The 18,873-nt window shown below is 34.8% G+C and overlaps 1 protein-coding gene across 2 annotated transcripts in view; it reads left to right on the top strand.

Moving 5' to 3' along the window:
- LOC123554502 (ras GTPase-activating protein 3-like) overlaps positions 1 to 18,873 on the top strand; it is a 35,248-nt gene continuing 16,375 nt past the window's right edge. For both annotated transcript variants that reach the window (XM_053547908.1, XM_053547907.1), the window contains exons 1-14: positions 1 to 83; positions 1,928 to 2,039; positions 3,427 to 3,511; positions 4,482 to 4,583; positions 5,050 to 5,132; positions 5,745 to 5,907; positions 8,930 to 9,129; positions 11,669 to 11,819; positions 12,588 to 12,736; positions 13,757 to 13,871; positions 14,527 to 14,725; positions 15,261 to 15,367; positions 15,959 to 16,036; positions 16,814 to 16,980. In XM_053547908.1, the coding sequence (XP_053403883.1) occupies positions 29 to 83; positions 1,928 to 2,039; positions 3,427 to 3,511; positions 4,482 to 4,583; positions 5,050 to 5,132; positions 5,745 to 5,907; positions 8,930 to 9,129; positions 11,669 to 11,819; positions 12,588 to 12,736; positions 13,757 to 13,871; positions 14,527 to 14,725; positions 15,261 to 15,367; positions 15,959 to 16,036; positions 16,814 to 16,980 (1,766 nt within the window). In that variant the 5' untranslated portion in view covers positions 1 to 28. The remainder of the gene's footprint in view (positions 84 to 1,927; positions 2,040 to 3,426; positions 3,512 to 4,481; positions 4,584 to 5,049; positions 5,133 to 5,744; positions 5,908 to 8,929; positions 9,130 to 11,668; positions 11,820 to 12,587; positions 12,737 to 13,756; positions 13,872 to 14,526; positions 14,726 to 15,260; positions 15,368 to 15,958; positions 16,037 to 16,813; positions 16,981 to 18,873) is intronic.

Raw genomic sequence — 18,873 nt, 5'->3', positions numbered from 1 at the left:
GTGTTAGTTTTACGCAAAGAAAAATGGGATGAGAATGGCTAGTAAAGATGTGAGAATTACTGAGAGTTTGCGCGTAAAAATTGGTAAATACCTTTTCCTAGGGAAGGAAAACATAGTTTGCATCTGTAGGGAAAATACACAGCAGTTGCCATTCAAAATCATTGTCATACTGGCCATTTTACTTCTAAAATGTAGCAGTACACGGATACAGCCGTTTCGGTTATTTTCACACATTTCCAAGATCTTTGATGCACAGACTCTCTACTGTCCGTTTTCAATAAAATTTCAGATAAATAGTTTTCAAGGCTATTTCTTCCCACGAATTGGGGAAACTTGTCATAAGTATGCATTAAAAATCTCTTGTCATTAAACAGTTTTTAAGGTACAACCAAGTATGAACAACCAAGATGGCGTCACGAAATTAGGGTTGGTCACATTATTTACCCCTATAGACAATATGCTGCTACAGAGGTCTAAAGCTGCATTTGAATCATTTAACACACACATAAACAGTTTTAAAAATGGATTTAATTTATAAAATTATAAAATCAAATGTTCTGAAACTCACCATGAAAACTAGTCAATTTTTGTGCGCATTTTGCGGAAAAGATATGTATCCAAACTGAAAATAATTTATATCATCATATGTTTGAATATGTCCTTCAGGTGCTCCACCTATTAACAAAAGAACTTATCCTCTGAGTTTTATGCTATTTGCTCAGGATTTTCATCAGTAAATTATAAATTTCAATATTTTGTTGCAAATAAATTCAGTAACAAGGGGCTATGCAATTCCAAAAATATGTTTATTGTAAAACTCACCCAGTCCTATGAATGGAAAATGAACCAAAACATAGCTGTTTTTGGGTATATTACATTATTTTTTATGACCCTTCATGTTCAAATGAAGAAATCCTTATCTAAACTGTCTCTATATTTTTTGGGAGGCAACAGAAAATCAAGAAAATGTACTTTATCAATTACATTAGACAGATATTAATTTAGTATGGCCTAAGATCCACGCTTTCCATGAGATTTCCATGCAAGTCAGTAAAGTTTTGACATTGAGGGTTATTCAAACAGTAGCAAACACATTTGAACTAGGACACAGATTTGAAAGATTGTAAATGTTTTATAAAATTAAACTACAAACAATGTAGAATTACTAAGAAATGAACACATCACTCAAAACTCTTAATATGTGAGGATGTAAAGTCTCAGAAATAAAGACAAAATTAACTTACATGTACTTTTAAATTTTTTAACGACCCTCATACTGCAAGCAGGTTTCAACTGTTTAGGGTGTAAAATATAGAAATTTATAATTTACTGATGAAATTCCAGAGCAAATAGCATAAAACTCAGTGGATAAGTTCTTTTATTCATAGGTGGAGCACCTGAAGGACACATTGAAACATATGAGGATATAAATTATTTTCAGTTTGGATGCATAACTTTTCCGCAAAATACGCACAAAAATTGACTAGACTTCATGGTGAGTTTCAGAACATTTGATTTTATATTTTTATAAATTAAATGGATTTTTACAAGTGTTTATGTATGTGTTAAATGATTAAAATGCATCTTTAGACCTCTGTAGCAGCACGTCGTCTAGAAGAGTAAAAATGTGACCAACCCTAATTTCTTGACGCCATCTTGGTTTTCCCTGTCAAGTTACCTTAAATTTAGAAATGCAACTAATGCTCATAAAACTTTTGTAAATCTTTAGCTGTCAGAAGTCAGATGACATTTTAACAACAATCTCTATAACCTTGTCACCATTATTACTTGCAGAGTAAAAGAAACAAGACTAATATATATACAGAATTAATAGACTTAATTTTTGCTCTTTAATGATTGTTTCATCTTCCAAAATGTACCAATCCCGAAGTAGGGATATAATGTAATATTTTCCTGTTTATTTCAGGAGAAGCCAAGAACCTTCCAGGAGGCAATGGAACAGCAAAGAACACATTTTGTACACTGTCACTAGACAGAGAGGAAATATACAGAACTAATGTGGTAGAGAAATGCTCAAAGTAAGAAATTGATATGATGGTAGAACTGTTTATAGTTAAAGTTATATTGTATATAATCCTTTTAAGCTCTTTTAATGATTCGTCTGTCATATTTTAGGTCCAGGTATGACACAATGCATGACAGTGCATCACAATGCTATAAGATTCTTTCACCGGTTGTAGGTGCAGATGGGAATTTCCGGCCTCGAGGGGAACTGTTTAGGCGGTTACGAGGCTCCAACCGAGTAACCACGTAAACAGTTACCCGAGAGCCGGATATTCCCATCTGCACCTACAACCAGTGACAGAATCTTTTTCTTGCATACTATATTAAAGAAATAAAAATGGAAATAAAATCAATTGAACGGCTTTCTTTTTAGAACTATTTCTTCTAGCTGCGTATTTAAACAAAGCGCGGGAAATCAACGTCTGTAAACAGGAAAGACGTCATGACATTTCAAAGACAAATAACAATGTTTAGTTCCGTTTTTATTTTTATCAGTTGCAGCGTAACATTATGAATTTTTGATGAAATAACGTTTTTTGAATCGAGAAATATACTATAAGGAAACAAGAGGAACTGTCAAGGTATTGGATTTTTATTCCGTTTTTATGAAATAAAATGTAAATTGCTACATATATGTAGTTCGTAATATGTCAATTACAGCACGAGAGTCATCTTACACCCCGGGGTGTAAGATGGATTTTTCCAGCACCGATAAAAATACCGGAAATCCCGGTCTGGTATGCAAAAAAAGACAATGTTACACGACATGTGACATTAACATTTGTCGAGCATCATGTCATGCTGGTATTGTATGTTGACTGCAAACTCTTTCTGGTTTACACAGGTTGTGATGTGACACACAATACTTCTACACTTCTTCTATGCTGACACAAGGCATAACAATGCAACACTGCACATCACTCAATACACAACAATAGGACACAACATTAATTACATGCAGTATGTCACATTGTAAAGTATCGTATCACATGTCATGTGGTAGCCAGTCATGTTGAGGTTTGTGTCAGATTGTCATGCCTTTTGTCCTACATTGTTTTGTAGTGTGTCATATTGCATGTCATTTCTTGACATAGAACAGTAAACGATCAACAAACTACACAGCAACATCACAACATTAATGTTGCACTTTTTGTTGCATCCTATTGCATTGTCATGTGTCTTGTGATATTGTTGAACATTGTGTCACGCAACATGACTTATTACTTAAAGTTGCAAGGGGTTGAGCAATGAGTTTAATATCCATGTTACATAACTGAAATTATGTTGAAAAATGGCTTAAGACCTCTGTTAAACAAACATGCTGTTTAGAAGTGTTTGGAAGTTGTCTTACAATACTGTCACTAACCTAGATTAAATTTAATTACTGTATTTCTATTTCAGTCCTTTCTATGGTGAAGAATTTCATGGTGAAATACCACGGCAATTCAGATATTTGTCTTGTTATGTGTATGAGAAACCTGATAAGGTAATACACTTAACTTTCTATTAAGGGACCACACAAAGGCCTGCCAGAAATCAGTCTTCTTGGTTGCGGCTTTATCCCGCTACCAAAGTTAAGTGTATTTCTGACAATCATGTAGCATCTTTATTTGATTCCAAATCACATCCAAGTTCATGTGCTACACAAAGTAGTCCCATTCATGAACAATGCGGATGAATTATCAAATAACAAGCAGTTCTTATTCATCCTCTATCCATTCACACTGGCCGTTTAGATTATATAAGATCTGTCAATGATTAGGTATTCCAGCCTATGGTTCCATCACTGACTTCCAGCTGTTCATGTAAGGTCAAGCAGAGTCTATCTTAGATATGAGGCACATTAGTATTTGTATCTTATACATGTATATTTATAGATTGGCATTTAAATGAAAATAACTCTAGCAAAACCCGCAACCACCAGACATCTCAAGGCTTTGATTTTTTATATAATGGTCTCTTATTAAAAAATTTGGTAAATCTAGAAAAACATGTAATACGTTGACCTGTTGATATTAATATTTAAGATGTATATGTGCATGAACTTATTAGTACATTATACCATAAATATTACAGCAAAAATGTTTTGAAATGTTGAACACTAATTTTATCGAAAATATTTGTTTTCTTTTGCTAGACATATTTAATGTCTACTCACAAGTCAGACCTGTACAAAAATGATTAATTTACACTGCTTTGACATTTACTTTCACCTGCAGTGGCCAACATTATACCCTTATGGGTCATGAGAAGAAGGAGTCATTTTATGTGATGTATGTATATAGAGTGAAAACGTTTGGACAGCATTTTGAGTGGTTATAAAAGAAAAAAGCTGTCTATTGTGCACAGCCTTTTTGCAGCTTAAAATGAGTAAATAAATTAAGCAGTAATCTCATTGGAGATAAGGTATACACAAAGGGAAGCTTCATCTCTTTCATTTAATCATATTGTTTCAGGTAATTGGAAAAGTGTCATTAAGAAAGAAAGACTTACACAAGTACCATGGAAAAGAACACTGGTTCCCAATTCTACCTCTTGAAGCTAATTCTGAAGTACAGGTTTGTAGAATAGCTTGCACTGGTTCCTCATTTCAACTCTGATTCAGACCTTAAAATGTTGTTTGGGGAATTCCAACTAAAATTGGACGAATAGAAAAAAAGGATTTGAATGTATAAGTAAGATTAGCTATATTAATTCTCCTTTATAATTTGGTGCATTTCTTTCAAATATTGAAATTTAGGTGTTCCTTGATAAATTTGTTATTTATGATGTTGTAGATTGTGTAATGATCTGGATGTTTTTAATTTTGCTAATCCATTATGCTGGGAAACACAGCAACATGTGAATGGAAATCAGAATGAAAATTAAACAGCATTGCAACCAAAAGAATTTACTACGAAAAGGGACAACAAGAATAATACCAGTATATGTCTTTGTTGCCTATTGCATTCCAAAGTTGAAGTGATGCAAAAGTTGCTTAGTAGCATGTTGTCATGAATTTATGAGCAAATACTTACATTTTAGGGTAAAGTACATCTTGAACTGAGATTTGATGAGTGTTTGACAGGTGACCCTGATCACAGTGTCTCACATAGACTAGCTGTAAGGTAATCAGCATTTCATATTTAACCTACATTTAAAACAACTGACTGACTTTCTAGGAATTAGTCCATCATTTTTCCAGTCAGTTCAGTTCAAGAAAGACAAAGTTCATCCTTTAAGCCTGTTCGAGGGTCAGTATGTTAATGCATATTTCAACACGGTCTTAACTGTTTAGAGGGTCTCGGTATCTTTAATAGTAATTAAGGTATCTGACCTTGGATCACTTTGCCCTCATGCCTGTGAGTTTAAACCTCACTTGTGATGTAGAATTCTTTCATGTGAGAAAAACCATCCGGCTGGCATTCAGAAGGCCGGTAGTTCTACTCGGGTACCCGTCTGTGCCTGAAGTAATGCCCAGATTGGCACATGGGGTCTTCCTCCTCCTTGTAGGGCTGGAAAGTCACCATATGACCAATAATTGTATTGTAGTGACGTTAAACCAGCAAAAACAAACATTAGTTTTCCCAGTTTTGGTTTTAATTGTGGAATTGTACAATGTGAATTTGATTGACTTTGTCCCACCAAAATACATATATTGTTTTTGTTTATTTAAATATTGTATAAGTTTTCACAGTGGTAGACAGTGGCTACTTTAATGTTAAACTTTTTTCTGACAGAGTTGTGGAGTGCAATGATTTGCCTGTAACCAATGGAGCGTGTAACCCATATGCTGTTGTAACATTATGTTATGGTAAAATTCGGTATCGGGAGGAGGTGAAGAGAACAAATGTGAAGAAGAAAACAATTTGTCCACAGTTTGAGGAAACTTTCTTTTTTGATGTAAGTCATTAATGTTACTTATACTAATAGATTAATGGTCTTTGAATTTATAATGTAACTAGAAGTGGGCATTCAAGAGTACTTAAACTACAGTAAAACCTGTCCAGAGCAAACACCACTAGAAATGATGAAATAGGTTTTTTAGCTCATCTAATTTTTTGAAGAAAAACAGGATGAGTTATTGTCATCGGCATTGCCTTGTTACGTTTTATGTTTAGGTCAACCTTTATCCTAAACTACCAAAGCTATTGCTGTAAAACTTGCAACACTTGTTCACCATCAATAGCTGACTCTGTACAGCAAGAAACATAACTCCATCCTGCTTTTTGCAGGAATTATGGCACCTTTTGGACTTAGAAAATATCTGATTTCTTGGTTAAGTTTTATGTTCAGGTCAACTTTTCTCCTTAACTATCAAAGCTATTGCTTTAAAACTTGCAACACTTTTTCACCATCAATAGCTGACTCTGTACAGCAAGAAACATAACTCCATCCTGCTTTTTGCAGGAATTATGGCCCCTTTTGGACTTAGAAAATCAGATTTCTTGGTCAAGTTTTATGTTTAAGTCAGCTTTTCTCCTAAACTATCAAAGTTATTGCTTTAAAACTTGCAACACTTGTTCAACATCCAAAGCGGACTCTGTACAGAAAGAAACATAAGTTCATCCTGCTTTTTGTAAGAATTATGGCCCCTTTTGGACTTAGAAAATATCAGATTTCTTGGTTAAGCTTTATGTTTAGGTCAACTTTTCTCTTTAACGGTCAAAGCTATTGCTTTAAAACTTGAAGCAGTTATTTGCCATTAAAAACTAACTCTGCACAACAAGTACCATAACTCTACATTGCTTTTTGCAAAAATTATGGCCCTTTTTGGACTTAGAAAATCATGGTGAAGGACAATTTACAGAGACAAAAATATCAGATGAGCATCTGCACCCGCAAGATAGTGCTCTTGTTGTATAGAGGTTGTTGCTCCATAGAAGTTAATCTATTAAGAATTCTGTCAAATAGAAAAAAAAATTCTGGCATTATAATAATTATTATTTGACACTCTAAAACTATCTGATGTAATGGCATGAATTTTTTCGGCCTGGATATACTGCTTGATGTAGGGATAACGCATGTTTTTCCATGTTATAGTGTCTGCACAATCCCGAGGAATTGGTTGGTGCCTGAGCCTGTAGGGAAGGGGTACCAATGTATCCCAAGGCATTCTGAAGATGTTATAACATGAAATGAACATATGCTAATGCTATTCTAGTATAAAACACGAAAACAAAATTAATAAATAAACACATTATACCTCAACGTCATTAAATTTCCATGAAATGTGTGGGAATATCTGAGTTGCTCCCTCAAGTTGACGTCATTTCCATTTGAATTATCAGTTTTGGGGCCGTAATTGTTTACGCTTTGCCACGGAATGTGCATATATAAAAAGGTGTTATAACAGCAGGTGAGGGCGAGAATCTCTCTGTTATTGGACCCCTAATAGTAATGTTTAAAAAATGGCATTTGCTTGGAAAAGTGTTAAAGTTGACCATGTTTCGCACTGTGTTGCAAATGTTAAACAACTTTTACCGTACCGTTTTTTGTGAATTTTGTATAATTTATGGTATTTTCTCAAGCTCAAATAGAGACAAATTTCAATGTGATGGCCACTGTCTAAAACGTTTGCAGTTAATTCATTACATCATTAATTTTGATAAAAGAGACATCAAACTATTGTCAAACAATTATAAAACACAAAATAAAACTGTAAATATCGTTTTTTTCTAGGGTGCCTCAAGTAAACAGATTTAATGAGACATAACTCTAACTCCAACAGTGAAAAATTTAGGTCGAATCCTGTGGGTCTGTTTTGAATTTTGCTCACATCATTCAAAAATAACCTTGGGGCAGAAGTAAAACCTACCTACATTTCTTCCACAATATGTAATCTAAAGAATGAAGGCAAAATGGAGATCTTTTACAGTATGTAACTCAGTATTTTTAAAACTGTCTAACTCTACCCCTTCTGATTCCGAGGTAAATTCGCTTTGAACAGCAAGAAATCGCTTATAAAATGAAAATTTTCCACTTTTGCACAATGCATCCATAATAAGGCTTGAAAGAAGTAAAAACCTACTAGAAAAAAGGAAAATATGAAAGAAAAAAATTTTTGGTCCCAGTGGGGCTTGAACCTACACCCCCCTGAAAATTGCAGTCAAAGTAGCTTTATCATAGGAATTGAATACTCTTTAAAAAGGAGGTACTCTATTACGGGTCCAATACCTTAGCACACATTTTCTGTCTTGTTAAAACACCCCCGAAAGGTGACAATAACAGCAGTTTTATGCTAGAATATAGCTTTAAATTAAATGTTACATGAAAAATAATTTCATGCTAAGAAGGAACAAAATGTATTAGCCGCCATTGTAGAGAGGTGTTTATTATGTTCAGGTGTTGTTAACAGAAGTTATACTGTATTTAACTTTTAACAGTCAAATCATGGGTAAAGGTAAAGGTAAATTTTATTTACTGCCACTTTGTGAAACAATGTAACCTCAGTAGAGCTTTTTAGCAACCCTGTTTTAAGAACAGTTAGAACCAGTTATACCTTACCCCTAGCAATTTGCTGGTACCCATTTATAGCTGGGTCTACTGAGGCAGTCGTGATAAAGTGCCTTGCTGGAGGATACACTGCAGTGGGAGTAACCAGGAATTGAACCAGAGACCTTCACCTCTGTAGGAAAGCATCTTAGCCCTCTCTACCAATGCCTCCTCAATATTGCTTGAAGAATTTCCAGGTTGGATAAATGACATAATATTGACTTGCATGATGCTTTACTGTAGGCTCTTTATACAAATATATATTTCTGTCATAGTTCTGTCATAGATTTCTTTTTTTTTTAATTTTTGGAAAAAAGGATAGTAGATAAACTTTTCATAATTTCTTCAGTGTCAGCAAGAAATTTAGAAGCAATTTACTTTAAAGTTTGAATTACCAAGTATTTGACAAAAGACTTGCATTAATTAACAGATGGAGAACAAAGGGCAGAACCATGATCGGCACAACTACTACATCGAGGATGTATTCAGTGGTGACTTACGGGTTTCATTATGGCACGATGACTCCAGAGTGTCCCGGGAAGTTCTGGGTGGAATGTTTCCAGGAGTATATCTAGGGGAAGTCAAAATTCCACTGCGAGACCTGGATACAGCCACTGCTCAAAATTCATGGTATGCTAAAATATTTAATATTAGAGACTCATGACTGTGAAATTGTTATTAGCTCACCTGTCACAAAGTGACAAGGTGAGCTTTTGTGATCGCGCAGTGTCCGTCGTCCGTCCGTCCGTCCGTGCGTGCGTCCGTAAACTTTTTGCTTGTGACCACTCTAGAGGTCACATTTTTCATGGGATCTTTATGAAAATTGGTCAGAATGTTCATCTTGATGATATCTAGGTCAAGTTCGAAACTGGGTCACGTGCGGTCAAAAACTAGGTCAGTAGGTCTAAAAATAGAAAAACCTTGTGACCACTCTAGAGGTCACATTTTTCATGGGATCTTCATGAAAGTTGGTCAGAATGTTCATCTTGATGATATCTAGGTCAAGTTCAAAACTGGGTCACGTGCGGTCAAAAACTAGGTCAGTAGGTCTAAAAATAGAAAAACCTTGTGACCACTCTAGAGGTCACATTTTTCATGGGATCTGTATGAAAGTTAGTCAGAATGTTCATCTTGATTATATCTAGGTCAAGTTCGAAACTGGGTCACGTGCCTTCAAAAACTAGGTCAGTAGGTCTAAAAATAGAGAAACCTTGTGACCTCTCTAGAGGCCATATATTTCAAAAGATCTTCATGAAAATTGGTCAGAACGTTCACCTTGATGATATCTAGGTCAAGTTCGAAACTCAGTCACGTGCCATCAAAAACTAGGTCAGTAGGTCAAATAATAGAAAAACCTTGTGACCTCTCTAAAGGCCATATTTTTCATGGGATCTGTATGAAAGTTGGTCTGAATGTTCATCTTGATGATATCTAGGTCAAGTTCGAAACTGGGTCACGTGCGGTCAAAAACTTGGTCAGTAGGTCTAAAAATAGAAAAACTTGTGACCTCTCTAGAGGCCATATATTTCATGACATCTTCATGAAAATTGGTCAGAATGTTCACCTTAATGATATCTAGGTCAAGTTCGAAACTGGGTCACGTGCCATCAGAAACTAGGTCAGTAGGTCAAATAATAGAAAAACCTTGTGACCACTCTCGAGGCCATATTTTTCATGGGATCTGTATGAAAGTTAATCTGAATGTTCATCTTGATGATATCTAGATCAAGTTCGAAAGTGGGTCACGTGCCATCAAAAACTAGGTCAGTAGGTCAGATAATAGAAAAACCTTGTGACCTCTCTAAAGGCCATATTTTTCATTGGATCTGTATGAAAATTGGTCTGAATATTCATCTTGATAATATCTAGGTCAAGTTCGAAACAGGGTCATGTGCGGTCAAAAACTAGGTCAGTAGGTCTAAAAATAGAAAAACCTTGTGACCTCTCTAGAGGCCATACTTATGAATGGATCTCCATAAAAATTGGTCAGAATGTTCACCTTGATGTTATCTAGTTCAAGTTTGAAACTGGGTCATGTGCCATAAAAAACTAGGTCAGTAGGTCAAATAATAAAAAACCTTGTGACCTCTCTAGAGGCCATACTTTTCATGGGATCTGTATGAAAGTTGGTCTGAAAATTCATCTTGATGATATCTAGCAAGTCAAGTTTGAAACTGAATCAACTGCGGTCAAAAACTAGGTCAGTAGGTCTAAAATTATTAAAATCTTTTGACCTCTCTAGAGGCCATATTTTTCAATGGATCTTCATGAAAATTGATCTGAATGTTCACCTTGATGATATCTAGGTCAGTTTCGAAACTGGGTCATGTGCGGTCAAAAACTAGGCCAGTAGGTATAAAAATAGAAAAACCTTGTGACCTCTCTAGAGGCCATATTTTTCTCCGAGATCTTCATGAAAATTAGTGAGAATGTTCACCTTGATGATATCTAGGTAAAGTTCAAAACAGGGTCATGTACCTTCAAAAACTAGGTCAATAGGTGAAATAATAGAAAAACCTAGAGACCATATTTTTCAATGGATCTTCATGAAAATTGGTTAGAATTTTTATCTTGATAATATCTAGGTCAAGTTCAAAACTGGGTCACATGAGCTCAAAAACTAGGTCACTATGTCAAATAATAGAAAAAACGATGTCATACTCAAAACTGGGTCATGTGGGAAGAGGTGAGCAATTCAGGACCATCATGGTCCTCTTGTTATTTCTGGTAGACTTATTTTTTGGGGTTGGGGGGGGGGGAATCATAGATGCCTTAATCTTACAAAAAAATCTATTTTGTGTTTTTTAAACTCTAAATTGAAAATAACCATGAACTTTTGTCTACATAAATTTATAATTTTGGTCAAAATTTAATGATTGAAGCTAGAATACATGTATTTGGACAGTTGAGTTAGTAACAGCAGTTTTTGTGATATTGATTTTGTTACATAACACAAGATACATTCTGTTAGTGGTCTCATCGAACTATGCCAAAACCAAATACAGCTCAATCTTAACAACCTTTGCAGAAGAATTCTTTGAAATTAATACATTTGAATTGTGTTTATTCTGTTTGTCAGTTACAAGAGTGACTGTATGTCTTTGTTATGGTTGAGATCTTACTTTCCACACATATTTGTATGTAGTTTTTCATTTCATTTATACTCTAGGTATTTTCTGCGGCCAAATCTAGATTTCAAGCCAGCCTCGGAGGACTCTGGTTCGATCCGTTTGAAAGTTTCATACAACACGGAACATGTATTCTCCTCACAGTATTACGATGATTTAAGAAATCTTTTACTACAATCCACAGATATACAGGTAGGTTTTATAATACCTCTTTTTGATATTTGTTTTGGACTGTGCGTTTTTCTGTCCAGATGTCCCTTTGTTCCAACTTGTGTCGAGTACATGTATATTTCACAAAGTATTTGACCTACAGTCATGAAACTGTGCAAATGTGACTTTCGTTTTCAAGTTTAGCTTGTCTACTGTCATTTTCTTTACTTTTGGAAATAGCTGAAGGTCGAATGACGTCATTTTCTGTGTTTTCAAGAACATACCTAAACCTGGCAAGATTGCATGAAAATGTGCATGGTGTCCTAAGGTTATATGGCATCGTAAATAGTAATAACCTGATTTGTTAAGCAAACACAATATTTCACAAGGGGATTTATTTGGGATTAGACCACTTCCTGTACTTTGACAATGTTGGATAGAAATGACCGAAAATGGGCAAGTCATTAATATTCGGCAATATATGAAAACAGTTATACATTTTTTGTTCAACGAAAAACATTTAAAACAATATTTTCTTTCTTTGCAAACTTACAGTAACAACCAAAACGCATTGGTACACATTGTTTGTGTGATGGTATTAATCAATGGCAATCAATGGACACCAGTAAAACCAGTGCACCAATGAATACCTTTTATTACTAATTATGTGTCTGCATGGTTGAAGATTGTTTCTGTCATCTAAGTTTTCATTGTTACTGTAATCATAAGAAAATTTTAATATTTTAAAAGATGCAGACATAAATTCAATAATACATGCACTGTTTTAAATAATCAAAATGGTAATTTCAGCCAATCAGTTCGAGTGCAGCATTTATCCTCGGGCGAGTTGTTGACCACCTTCATGAGGCCGCTCAACCTTTAGTGAGAGTATTCCTACATCATGGAAAAACAGTCCCATTTATGGAAGCTTTAGCCAGTTATGAGATTAAACACACATTGTAAGTTGTTTTCAAAAGTGGTGTTGGTTTTTGGGAAATGTTAAATGTATAGACCCAAATTTCATATTTCCACCACGGAGGAATATGTACTTAGCAATCATTTAATATAAACCTTTGTATTTAAGGCAGTTAACCTCCAGTTTCCCTTTACAACCACTTCAATTTTGAATGGAAAGATTAGAAACAACAACTTATTCTGATGTGTTTCCATAACATATAATTTGTCAGTAATTAAGTTTTAAAGCATTCTTAAGAAATACAGTAAAGATTGCCTTAACGACCCCTTGCCTTCAGCAACTCTGTCCACAACAACCTTTTTATTTCCTCCAGATGCAGTTCACATTAAAGTTGGCTTGTTTCTAGCGACTCTCTGTCAGATGCTTACTGCGGCCATGGTTTCTTTGCCCCCGAACCACAATTTCGAGCCTTCATAACGATATTTTGACCCACCCTCTAAAAGAGGAAAACTTCTCCAATACAAATCACGGAGTGTGGTTCTCGGTCTTAATAACTGCATCATCGTCTTATCAATGAAACTGAAAGTTCATTTGAAATATTCCAAGTTTTAACAGTCCTTAATAAAATGCTAATTAGAACATATGTTATTTGCCTTAAACCAAGACCTCTCCTAGTCAGATTGTGTTTAGAGACTCCCGGTATACAATGACCTTTTTGAAGTTCTCCGAAGTTTGGTCACTGTAGACAGTCTATACTGTAGTATAGTAACAAAAAACAAAGTCCCATAACTCTGCAGAATATTTTTCTGAAAGAACTGTACATATACCCTGCACAAATTAAGTTGGTACAGATCACTTGTGTGAAGTTTCATTAAATTGTGTGTAATGGTTCTTAAGTGAAGCTCAGTTATACATCAGCCAAGGGAAAATGTAGCGAGGAAGCAGTAACAGTTAAAGAAAATACTGACCATGACATATTTAGCTGTTTATGGAAATTCTTTTCTCTGTTAACATGTTTGTCACCTTAAATAAAATTTGTAGTGTCTTGTATAATATATTTTAGAGATCATCACACATTGTTTCGAGGGAACACCATACTGACCAAGATGCTAGACGAACTCATGAAACTTGTTGGTCTACCATACCTTCATCATATACTCAAACCTACCATTCAACAGGTATTTTTTGAAAATGGTCTGCTGTACTATATTTAGTATAATAAACTAAAATACAGATAATCATTAAACACACATTTAATTTGTCATGAATATAGAGGGGATACAGAGCTGATTTATCAATAAACTTGTTTTCAAGCTTGTTACAAACATTAAATTTCATATCTGTACAATATCGAGACATTTTTCAGTGTATTGAAATATACCGGTATGACCATCAAATGGTCAACCCTTGAAAGGGAATTTAGCCCTTAGCCTCAAGTGATTTTCAGTCTCTTAGTTTGACAGATAATTTATGTAATGATGTGATGTTTATATATGATTGCACTGTGAAGTCATTAATATTCATGGGGGGCTAATATTTTTGAATTGCATGGTTGAGTCAGTCCATGAAGTTTAATCCCATGAATAATTTAATCCCATTAATTTTATGTTCAAAAGTTGGAATCCACAGTTCCATGGTCCTGTGAAAAATCTACTTGTCAAAACCATGAATTTTCTTGCCCACACAATCAAATGATTTCACAATACCTCATATTATTATTCATCAAAATAAAGCTGCTTTGATTGGCTGGGAGCATGTCATGTGCTACATGAATAGAAAATATTCTGCAGTTTCTTGAAATTAACTCTGAATCATGTATCATTGATGTTTCAGATCTGTACAGAACATTTACCATGTGAGATTGACCCAACCAAGTTACAGGATAGCGAGAACATAAACGGTAACCTTGACAACCTGTGTCAGTATATTGAACAAATATTTGTGGCTATCACCAGCTCAGGACTTGTTTGTCCCACCGTCATGTCCCAGGTGTTCTACGCTCTCAAGCAGGCTGCCTGTCTCCAGTTTCCTGGTATGTTTATATCATTTTTGTTGTTATTATTATCTTTGTATAGACATTATATTGAGCAATATATATAGGTAGCCACCATCAGTTTAAGTCATGTATGTCCAACCATTCTGTCACAGGTGTTCTTACACTTTCAAACGAACTGTCTTGGCTGCAATTTCTAGATGTGATAAATATAGACAAACATGACTTTGAATAACTAATGAAATTAATAATGAGCAATAAGATAGCCTGGTTGTGAGATCTCTGGCTGAGTGGTATGATCTCTAGATAGATTACAAGACAAAAGTCATTATGCCTGAAGTCATTTGGACTCAACCTCATTCATATCCCCGTCCATATGCTAACCATGAAATCTTTGAATAAAGCCTTCATGAAAATGCTCTATTCTGCAGTAATTGAATTGTGATGAAAGGAGCTTAAAGATATCAAAAATTAGTATTATTGGGATAATTCAGTGGTTATCAGTTTGTATTTTTCCACAGGAGATGATGAAATAACAGCACAAGTTATTACAATTTTGGTTTATATTTTTCAGAAAACAGCGAAGTAAAGTATCAGGTTGTCAGTGGTTTTGTGTTTTTGAGATTTTTTGCACCAGCGATACTGGGACCAAGATTTTTTGATCTGACTGAGGATACTGTGGTAAGTATACCATTAACCTTTAACCAGCTTGTGGCAAGACATTTTGCCGTTGCAACCAGTGCAGCCTAAAATCAGCCTGCACAGATGTGCAGGCTGATCATGGTCTGCACTGTTTACTATTCAGTCAGTAAATTTTCAGTGAACACTCCTTGAATAAGAAGTGGTACTGCCAAAATTGAATGATACACCAGTCCATTTTAGAAATTTAGCAGAGTGTAATATATATTGAGGATGTTCGATAGTACATTGTGCTACTGCTGTTGGGGGTGAAGTGGGTGGGTGGGGGTAAAAGTAATGGAGGGAGGCAATCTCCATTGCCATGTGATTAAGGTCTGTTAGTTACAAGTTGGTAAATGAAAGTGTAAGCTAATAACTCATGAAGGTTGCCCATTCTTAATGTTGTCACTGATATCAAGTCTTTGAAAGTTATTTTTCAGAAAGCGCAAGGTTTCCACACAATATTGTTTGTGGTTCATATGTATTGTAATGCACTTATTTGTTAATATGAAGTGAATAAAATACTGTTTAAAGATTGCCTATTACTTTATGCAGTTTTTACCGTATTTCCTGGATTGAAATGGTGTATTTCAGGATTCCACAACAAACAGGACCCTAACACTGATATCAAAAGCCATTCAAGGGCTTGGCAACCTGGTTTGCTCCAAATCTGTAAGTTACTGTTGTAATTGTTATCATTTTATGATTTACCAGAAAATTCTCACAATTAAGGTTAGATATGCCATTGTGCTTCTTGGAATACTGAACAGTACTCTGACCTGGGTTAAAGATTTTTGAAACTACTGTCAAATTCCATTCACACCAGATTCAAACCAGTGACAATGTTCATATATTAGTCATGTTTTGTATAAGGTTTACAGTGTTGCATTATTTTCATTGATAATGTTGTGTTGATTTCTTAAATTACAATTTTTTGAATATAGGCAGTTTTGTAGTCTTACATAGTGCATTTCTTTTTCAAGTATTTGCTGTAAAATCATTGATATTTGCGGGAGAATAATTTTTTATGGATTTCATGGTTCCATCAGTCCAACAAAAATTAAATCCCATCAAAAAAAAAATTTGCATTTATATAATATCAAAATTAGGAAATCTACAAATTTCATTTATCCAGGAAATAGATGATTTGGCCAAGCTTTGACAATTTCATCCCCACAAAGTTATAATTATTTCACAGTACATGTTATGTTACGAAAAGAACCTGAATTTTTATTACTATGTTTTACAGTGGTCATTCTGTTTGAAAGAGGATTACATGGTACCATTGTTCAAACAACTGTCAGATGAGGCCCACATTTAACCTGAATTTTTGTTACTATGTTTTACAGTGGTCATTCTGTTTGAAAGATGATTACATGGTACCATTGTTCAAACAACTATCAGATGAGGCCCACATTGAACTTGAATTTTTGTTACTATGTTTTACAGTGGTCATTCTGTTTGAAAGAGGATTATATGGTACCATTGTTCAAACAACTATCAGATGAGGCCCACATTGATTCTTTGAAAATGTATCTGGACATCATATCTTCATCAACCAAAGCACATTCCAACCATCCTGGTATACAAGAGGTTCCTGTTGTTCTCAAACAAGGGTAGGTAACTCTTAACAGTCTATGTTTCATGCATTTCTACATTTGAAATATAATTAATTGATATTTTTTTTACTTCATTCAACTAAATATCTTTCATTTACACAGCTGTACTTTTCTTTTCTTAGTTTTTAGCTCGACTATTCGAAGAATAGTCTAGCTATTCTACTCACCCTGGCGTCGGCGTCGGCGTCACACCTTGGTTAAGTTTTTGCATGCAAGTACATACAGCTATCATTTAAAGGCATATAGCTTTGAAACTTATTTATTCTTTTTCTAGGTCAATTACCAACCTCACTGGGTCAAGTTCCATAACTCTAACATGAATTTTGAGCAAATTATGCCCCCTTTTGGACTTAGAAAATTCTGGTTAAAGTTTTACATGCAAGTTACTATCTCCAAAACTAATGCAGATATTGAATTGAAACTTCACATGTGTCTTCGGGGTTATAAAACTAGTTGATAGCACCAAGTCCCATAACTCTGACCCTCATTTTGGCCAAATTATGCCCCCTTTTGGACTTAGAAAATTCTGGTTAAAGTTTTGCGTGCAAGTACATACAGCTATTACTAAAAGGCATATAGATTTAAAACTTATTTTTTCTTTTTCTAGATCAATTACCAACCTCACTGGGTCAAGTCCCATAACTCTGACATGTATTTTGGCCAAATTATGCCCCCTTTTGGACTTAGAAAATTCTGGTTAAAGTTTTACATGCAAGTTACTATCTCCAAAACTAATGCAGATATTGAATTGAAACTTCACATGTGTCTTCGGGGTTATAAAACTAGTTGATAGCACCAAGTCCCATAACTCTGACCCTCATTTTGGCCAAATTATGCCCCCTTTTTGACTTAGAAAATTCTGGTTAAAGTTTTGCGTGCAATTACATACAGCTATTACTAAAAGGCATATAGATTTGAAACTTATTTTTTCTTTTTCTAGATCAATTACCTACCTCACTGGGTCAAGTCCCATAACTCTGACATGTACTTTGGCCAAATTATGCCCCCTTTTGGACTTAGAAAATCCTGGTTAAAGTTTTACATGCAAGTAACTATCTCCAAAACTACTACAGATATTAAGTTGAAACTTCACATGTGTCTTCGGGGTTATAAAACTAGTTGATAGCACCAAGTCCTATAACTCTGACATGTATTTTGGCAAATTATGCCCCCTTTTGGACTTAGAAAATCCTGGTTAAAGTTTTGCGTGCAAGTACATACAGCTATTACCAAAAGGCATATAGCTTTGAAACTTATTTATTCTTTTTCTAGGTCAATTACCAACCTCACTGGGTCAAGTTCCATAACTCTTAACATGTATTTTGAGCAAATTATGCCCCCTTTTGGACTTAGAAAATTCTGGTTAAAGTTTTACATGCAAGTTACTATGCAGATATTGAATTGAAACTTAATATGTTTCTTCAGGGTTATAAAACTAGTTGATAGCACCAAGTCCCATAACTCTGATATGTATTTTGGTCAAATTATGTCCCCTTTCGAACTTAAAACTCTTTTGATATTTAACATTTTGGGTAATAATTTCCTGCTTCTGTGACAATATTTCGAATAGTCGAGCTTGGCTGTCTTACGGACAGCTCTTGTTTTAGTGGCAGTTTTGCATAATAAATAATGAAATAGTTATTTTATATTATGGTGAAATCAACACATTCAGGGATCATCCTACAAGGTGATTTGAATGATATCGTCGCTTTAAAGTCGGCCACTTCACCTAATTATCGCCTCCAAATCGCCGAGTTTTTCAGCGAAGTATTATCTGTTTACTTAAAGTTGTAAAACTTGATGGATATTCTAGATTAAATCATTGCTAAATCCAGTCAACCCCGCATACTCGCCTGTCAAACTTCAGCCAATCGTAGTGTTAATATCCCA

This window comes from Mercenaria mercenaria, chromosome 7, assembly GCF_021730395.1.
Source record: "Mercenaria mercenaria strain notata chromosome 7, MADL_Memer_1, whole genome shotgun sequence".
NCBI lineage: Eukaryota > Metazoa > Mollusca > Bivalvia > Venerida > Veneridae > Mercenaria > Mercenaria mercenaria.
The sequence above is the reverse complement of the archived record's forward strand: the minus strand, read 5'-3'. Positions and strand labels throughout refer to the sequence as shown.